Consider the following 7502-nt stretch of genomic DNA (forward strand, 5'->3'; position numbering starts at 1 on the left):
TGGCAGCGTGACGGTAGGAACCCCGATCCCGCTCCGGCCCAGCACCTCAGGGCGGAGCTCAGAGCCCCTCATCTGTGAGGGGACGGGGGCACAGGAGCCCCGTTCCGGATCCATTCCCGCTCCATTCCTATTCCCGCTCCATTCCTATTCCCATTCCCGTTCCCATTCCCGTTCCCATTCCCCTTCCCGTTCCCATTCCCGTTCCCGCTCACCCTCTCTCAGCGGCCCCCGGAGCCGGCACAGGCCCGCTCAGCAGAGCTGCAGAGCGCATCGCTCGGCCGCCGCGGTGGGGCGCCGCGCCCGTAGGGTGGCTGGTGGAATAGCTCGGCGCTCTCGCGTGGCGCCTGTCGGCGGGCGGGGCCGAGCGAGGCCGAGCCCGAACCGAGCGGGGCCGAGTGAGGCCGAGCTTGAGCCGAGTGAGGCCGAAGCGGGGCCGAGCGGGCGCGATGGCGGCGACGCCGCCGCCCAAGCCCTGGGAGTCGCGGCGGCTGCCGGGCACCGCGACCGCCTTCCAGTGAGTGCGGGCGTCCCTCGCCCGATGTCCCCGCCGCGGGGGCCGTGGGGGTTCGCCCCCTCGGGCCGGCCGGGCCCGCTCTCCTGGGGCGGGCTCAAAGGTCGGGCCCGGCCGGGGCTGCCCCGCGCCGTGAGGGGCTTGTGCCGGGCGAGAGGGGCGGGCTCGGCGTGAGGGGCTGCGGGCTTAAACCCCGCTGGTGGCAGAGGGAAGCTGCGTGTGCGGTGTGGGGAGGGAAAGCTGTGTTGTCACCGGGGGGTAGAGTGAGTTCACAGTCCGTTCCTGGGAGGATTAAAAGTCCATTCCTGGGAGCATTCGCAGTCCATTCCTGGGAGCATTCGCAGTCCATTCCTGGGGGCACTCGCAGCCCTTTCCTGGGGGCATTCCCAGCCCTTTCCTGGGGCTGTGCAGCTCTGTGAGCCCCCGAGCCTCTGCAGGACAGGGGGAACTGCGTGTCAGCCCCAGGATTTGGAAGAGATCCCTGTGTGTTGTCAGTGTCGTGTGAGTGTTCCCATCTTCTGGGAGCTCTCCCGGAAAGCGCAGCCTGCTCGTGGAGAAGGATGCACAGAAAGGGCTTATGAACTATTCCTTTTTCATGGGAAGCCAAGGAAGGCCCGCTGGGTGGCTGAATACTCGTCTTGTTTTTCTCTTGGTGCTGGTGATTGCAGTTGGAGGGAGCTGAAACTGGGCTAAAGGTTGGCCCAGCACTAAACATTGAGCAGAAACTTCTCTGCGTTCTCTGCAGAGTGCTGAGCCAGCAGTTTGGTGGTGTTGGTTTTTCATTCTGGGTTTATTTACCCCATTTTAAACAGCTTCAAGCAGCTTTGAAGCGGGGTGTCCCAAGTTGTCTAAAGGACAGAAGACTGTACTGTGACTTACTGAGTTACAGTAGCTCTGTTTGCTGGGGTAATAACTTATATTTCCTCCTGTTTTCAACTGCTGAGAGAGTTACAGTCTGTGACGGAAAAAGCAGCAGTGTAAAGATACAAATATTATTCTTTGCTGTGGAAACCTGTAAGTTTTGCTGAGAGGAAGCTGTTCCCTACCTTGTATGGAAATAGTACAGCAAGCAGCAGCTGCTCCTTAGCAATTCCAGCTTGACTTCCTTCTTCTTTTCTGGACTGCAGAAATGGGAAATTGTGAGTCGAGGCAGTAAGCATGGGACATAGAATGTTTGACTTCTAGGGTGATAAGGTTTGAATGAAACACATATATTTTTATTGAACTGGCTGAAGCTGCTTGACAGAATTCAAATGCCAGTCAAGTACTTCCAGAGTTTTATTATGAAGGGCATTGATAAAATGATTTAGACTTATGGGCATGCAAAGGAAAAGAAAAATTACTAAATTAAGACCTCTCTCTGCCAGCACTGCTCAGTAGTAGATTTAACCCCTTGCCAATCTGCACACAGGTGATCAAGTAGTCTGGGTAGAGAGGGAAGTTGGGGACCCCAAAGCCCTTGCACATATTGTTGCATAATTACTTGGATTCCCACTTAGGTCATGCCACCCTTTAAGAGTGGGTTCAGAGGAGCTCTCAAGCTTTCCTCCTGCTGTATCATTGGGTCATTGTGTAGAAGAGCTGGGAACAAGGGTTGGAAATAAAACTTTCAGATTGGAAAGTTCGTAGAAGTTTGTGTTAGGGGCTTCCATGTGCAGAAGAATGATGTGGGTGTTAGAGCAGCAGGTTTGATGGCTCTGGGTTGTGTATTTCATGGGTTGATACATTAAATACACAATAAATAGGTAAAGGTTTTTTACATGTTTACATTCCTGTTCCATGTTTACACTGGATATCTGATTTTGGGGGTTTTATCCCCCTGAAGGATCTGTGTTTCCTGCCCAGATCTTTTACTTCCAGCAAACCCCAGAACTGTTCAATGTACTGAGTGTTGGGCTCCCTGGTTCCCTGTCCCCATGTGTCACAGACATGTGTTCTGAAAAATCCTTTTTCTAGGATTTTTGAAGAATCAGCTTCTGAGAAGCTGAGAGGCCTCAGGAACAAAATGTAAGCAATGGTGATCTGCTGCTGTGGAATGCAACAGGTGCATCTGGGATTGGGCTCATGTGGTTGTTTCTAATTAATGGCCAATCACAGCCCAGCTGGCTCAGACAGAGAGTCCAAGCCACAAGCCTTTGTTATTCATTCCTTCTTTTTCTATTCTTAGCCAGCCTTCTGATGAAATCCTTTCTTCTATTCTTGTTAGTATAGTTTTAATATAATACATACCATAAAATATGTCGAGGAGACGAGTCAGATCCTTGTCTCTTCCCTCATGCTTGAACCCTTGTGAACACTGTCACACCCATGCTGCTGAAACTCTCTGTGGTGTTTAGGAGTCAGTGGAAAGGAAAACCTAAACTCTGGGTGCTGACCTTGCCTATCTGACTTTGTTTAGGTCTGCTGACTTGGGTGACAACCTGCTGACCAGGCCCGGCCAGCCCACGGTGGTGGCACGAATCCCCCCGCCCATCTTGCCCAGGCCCTCCCAGCAGGCGGCGAGCAGCAGCCTGAGCGCTTTCAGGCCGGCCTACAGCAGCTCCTTCTCGCCGGGCTACGGCTCCTACGGCTCCTCTTTCTATGGAAGCTACAGTCCCTACAGCTATGGCTACGGGGGGCTGGGCTATAACCGCTTCTGCGCCGAGGCCGTTCCCCCCAGCAGGTTTGTGCAGCAGGCTGAGGAGAGCAGCAGGGGCGCCTTCCAGTCCATCGAGAGCATCGTGCACGCCTTCGCCTCTGTCAGCATGATGATGGATGCCACCTTCTCCGCCGTCTACAACAGCTTCAGGGCCGTGCTGGATGTGGCCAACCACTTCTCCCGCCTCAAAATCCACTTCACCAAGGTGTTCTCAGCCTTTGCTCTCGTGAGAACTATCAGGTACCTCTACCAGCGCCTGCAGCGCCTGCTGGGTCTGCGGCAGAGCTGCGACAACGAGGATTTGTGGGCTGAGAGCGAGGGCAAAGTGGCTCGTGCTGGCCTCGAAGACAAGGTGGCTAACTCTGCGAAATCCTGGCCCATTTTCTTGTTCTTTGCTGTCATATTGGGAGGCCCCTACCTGATTTGGAAGCTGCTTTCTACATACAGTGAGGAAGAAACAGGTAAAGATGACCTGCAGCACCAGAGAAGTGCAGTGTGTATTGTTCCTTTTTTTGTTACCTGTATAGTGATTAATCTCACACTACAGCAATAGTAATTAACAGATGCTGGGGCACATCTATTAGTATTGAATTTTAGGCATGTGATGCAAGTGACAGCCTGCTTAAGTAACCTGTTGTTAAGACGTGGTTTCCTGCTGAAGCTTTCTGTGATTCCAGAAGCATGCTTCCTCTCAACTTCTGGTTCCTTCCTCTTAGATGTGGCAGTTTGGGTTGGGTGGGACAAGTGTTGGTTGGATTTGCTCCCCAAATCTTGCTTTTCATGTTACTTCTATCACTTCTCTATTGGAAAAGAGAGCTTTAGCAAGGAAGGTGAAGTGTTTTCTTCATTTTCCTTTGAAAAACACGCCAAACGTTGTAAGTCAAAGCAGATAAACTTGTGGTTTTTGTTTGCAAACAGTGTCTAGTAACTGGGCGAGTGGAGAAGATGACCATGTAGTTGGAAGAGCAGAATATGATTTCAATGCTCTCTCAGAAGAAGAAATTTCTTTCCGTGCTGGTGACATGCTAAGATTAGCACCCAAAGGTAAACTTTTGATTTTCTGTTTATTTTCTCATCACATGTGAAGTAATTTACAGTACAAGAGTCTGAAAATTGAAATAGAAAAGCCCCCAAACCACCTTATTTGACCAAATTCCTCATGCACACTGATTTTTACTCCCCGTGAAGTGATTACTTGCATTCTAATAAAACTTAGAGAGTAGATTTGTTCAGTTCTGTTGAGTTGTCCTGTAACTTGATGCATTTGCATTCTCTTCTTCAGAGCAACAGCCCAAGATCCGTGGTTGGCTCCTGGCTAGTTACGACGGCCAAACAACAGGACTTGTGCCAGCTAATTACATCAAAATCCTGGGCAAAAGAAGAGGCAGGAGAACAGTGGACCTGGAGAGGATTGCAGAGCAGAGGCCAGCCTTTCCCAGCACAGCTGTCAGAGGAGCCCCTGCTGCTGCTGCTGCTGCTGTGACTTTGGAGGAGCAGGAGGCAGCTTTTGAAACTGTTTTTGCTGGAAGCAGCAAAGTTCCTGCGGCGTCGGACTCCGCTGTGGCTGGAGGAGAGAAGCAGGAGCTCTGATGCACTTTGATCAACAAAGCAACTGAACTGTGCTTTATTGATACCACTTAGGGCTTGTTGAAAATCTGGTTTGTAGTGGAGCACTGGTGGGGCTGTACCAGTTTTTGCTGCTACTGGCTGGTGAAGGGATGGAGAAATGATTGCTCAAATTTGTGGTATTTATTTTCGATTCACCTAAGGCTGTACGTCAGTGATTCTATCCACCCACCTGGCAGCCACTCTGAGATCTTGAGATAGGAGAAGTGAGGCATTCATAAAATAGAAAACAAAGGAAAAAAAAAAATAGGGAGTGCCATTCTTGCTTAGGAGACAAATTAACACCCATTCTTTGTAGGAGTCTGGAGGCTCTTCAACAGATGTGCAAAGGGAAGAGTGATTTCTGTAAGATGTCCTCCAAAACATCACCCTCAGAACCATAAAGGAGTACCAGCACATAGTCTCCCCCTGAAAGGAGGGAGAGCTGCAGGAGATGCACACAATGGAATAGTTAGAAGTTTAAGTTGCCTTTCATAAGTGGGGTTCTGTCATAAAGAACTTAGCTCTCAGGAAAAAAGGGACTTGGGAGGAGAAATAGAGTTTACAAAGGGAGAGCAGTGAGGCATCACCAGTAGTTCCAAGCAGTTCTGGTTTGTTTGTTTGTTGAAAGGACATTGGAATTAAGGGTGTTCTGCAGTCAGGCACCCATTAGTTGTTACTCCCTTAACTAACTGTGCATCACTCTTAGCCATTTTGTGATGTAGCCTGCTAGCTGCCTATCTATCAGCTACCATCTGCATCTCAACTTATTTCTGTCCTTTATTGATTTTATATCAGTGTCAAAATATCTCTCCTGTGGTTTTGAGCAGTAGGAAAGCCTTGAGTTGAAGGAAGTTGATAGTAATTGGAGCATCAAAGAAAAAGTAACATTTCTTGCTTAATTGTGTCACTTAGAGAAGGTCTTGCAGTTGGACAAACTTTTCATGCTGCCTTTCAGGTGGTAAATTTTGCATCTGCCCATAAAATTTTAGGGCTCCAGTTTATCAAAAGCCATAAAAATATTAAGACTGTTCAAAGTATTTTCTTCATATGGATGTTTGAGAATTCTGTCTTGAAATACTGTTTTGGTTTTTTTGTTAAATGAAGCAAAGATAATTAAACCTTTTTTTTTCCTTGTAGTATGTATGTATAACGTGTTGAACTTCTGAAGGTTACATCAGTGGATTAAATAACTTAAGTTTGTCTTAATCATTAAAATAGCTGTTTTATTCTAAAGTTTCTTGGAAATACAAGTAGGCCACAGGCCTTTTCTTAATTGATTGAGTAGTTTCAGTTTGACCATTCCTACAGGGATCTTCAACACCCATTATGTGTTAACAAAGCTTTCAGTATTTATATTTTAATGGCATTTGCTGGCCTTGGGTTCTTAGAAGTCTCTTCAACACAACAAAGCTCTAAAAAAATGAGCACAATTTTATTGAGGTAGAGTGGCTGAAAAGACAAATGTTATGCTGGAACCTTGATTTGAAAGTAATCTCTGAATGCCTGTTGTTAATAAATAGAACATGAATTTAAGTGGATTGGGAGATTGTGATTAGAATAATTTATAGTAAATTGTTAGATTTTCAAGTGCAGATGTAAAGGAAAAAGTAGTTAAAGGGCAGATGAAAACCTTGAGATTTAAAACTGAACATGCTCCTGAGACATTGCCCTGTGTACCAGAAAATTATCTGTATTTGAAAATTATATCTGTTGTTGAAATGAAAATAGCAAAAAAAATCAGAAATTTAAAATACAGAGAAGCAAAGGGAGGGAGTGGTGTATCATGTGTACAGTTCTGTGTGCAGAGTGTGTCCCTGGAGGGAATTGATTTACAGTTCTGAGATGTAAGTAATGGACTGTCAGCCTCTCCTGTTAGTGGAAGATTTCAACCAGAGGAAGGGTCTACAATGAATGAATAAATAAACCCCAATTTTTTTTTTTATTAAGAGTATCCATTCAGGTAGATTTTTTGGCTTTCTGGCTGTTTTAGGTTTTTTTTTTTTCCTTCCTGTTTTCTCTTCTGTTTTCTGGCTCAGAACAAGTTTAGAAGACAATGCCATGATGCTTGTTGGAATGGTTTAAGTCTTATTTTTAGAAAGATAAGTTTAATTTCACTTCCAGGTCATACTATTTTGACAACAATTCTTTTAGCAGAAAGATAGGTTATTCTCACCTGAGTTGTCTTTATATTTGTTTGACTCAGCCTACAAGTCACTGTCATCATTGTATCTCCTAAATCTCAGCAAGAATTTTGATCCTTTCAATCTTGCAATTACCTTAATTGGAAAAGAAGGCTCTGAGGAATTGAAGTCAGTTCTTTAACTCCCAATTAATTGTACTGATTGCAGAAGGGCATTAAAGTTCATTGGAGTAAAATATACACCACAATTTACTGTCTGTTTCTGTCCACGTGGCAGGCTACAGAAAAAAGACCTAAATGAGCACTGGGTGGAAAGGAGAGCTGGTGGACAGGCTGCTCCAGACTTGCAGAGCTTTAGGAAGGGGAGAAGAGCAAAAGGAGCAGGTGTGGCTGCAACAGGAGAGCCTAGAAGAGGAGATCAGCCAAGAGAGGTGCCTGAAATACTGCTTCACCTAAGCATTTAGGCAAGCAGCTCTTACTTTGACTTGTAAGTTACCTTATTTAACTTATAAGTTACCTTTCTGTTACTCTTCTGAATTATTTATATACCTGTAGCAGAGCTAGGAGTGTGTAACAGAGCTTTGACATCTGTTTCTATAAGATAT

The 7502-nt window shown here is 46.5% G+C and overlaps 1 protein-coding gene across 1 annotated transcript; it reads left to right on the plus strand.

Annotated features, from left to right (window-relative positions):
• The first annotated feature begins 357 nt into the window (after positions 1-357).
• On the plus strand, positions 358-6290 carry PEX13 (peroxisomal biogenesis factor 13). Its single transcript, XM_054628877.2, has 4 exons — positions 358-514; positions 2910-3610; positions 4068-4193; positions 4432-6290. The coding sequence occupies exons 1-4, from the start codon at positions 447-449 to the stop codon at positions 4737-4739; spliced, it is 1203 nt and encodes a 400-aa protein (XP_054484852.2). The 5' UTR covers positions 358-446; the 3' UTR covers positions 4740-6290.
• The last annotated feature ends 1212 nt before the right edge of the window (positions 6291-7502 follow it).

The sequence above is a fragment of the Agelaius phoeniceus genome, chromosome 3 (genome assembly GCF_051311805.1).
Source record: "Agelaius phoeniceus isolate bAgePho1 chromosome 3, bAgePho1.hap1, whole genome shotgun sequence".
Classification (NCBI taxonomy): domain Eukaryota; kingdom Metazoa; phylum Chordata; class Aves; order Passeriformes; family Icteridae; genus Agelaius; species Agelaius phoeniceus.

Bases quoted from the DNA above. Each gene is read 5' to 3' on its own strand.
- PEX13 (XM_054628877.2), top strand. From the start codon at position 447: ATGGCGGCGACGCCGCCGCCCAAGCCCTGGGAGTCGCGGCGGCTGCCG. The intron at 515-2,909 runs GTGAGTGCGGGC...GACTTTGTTTAG, and splicing joins GGCACCGCGACCGCCTTCCA to GTCTGCTGACTTGGGTGACA. The intron at 3,611-4,067 runs GTAAAGATGACC...GTTTGCAAACAG, and splicing joins ATACAGTGAGGAAGAAACAG to TGTCTAGTAACTGGGCGAGT.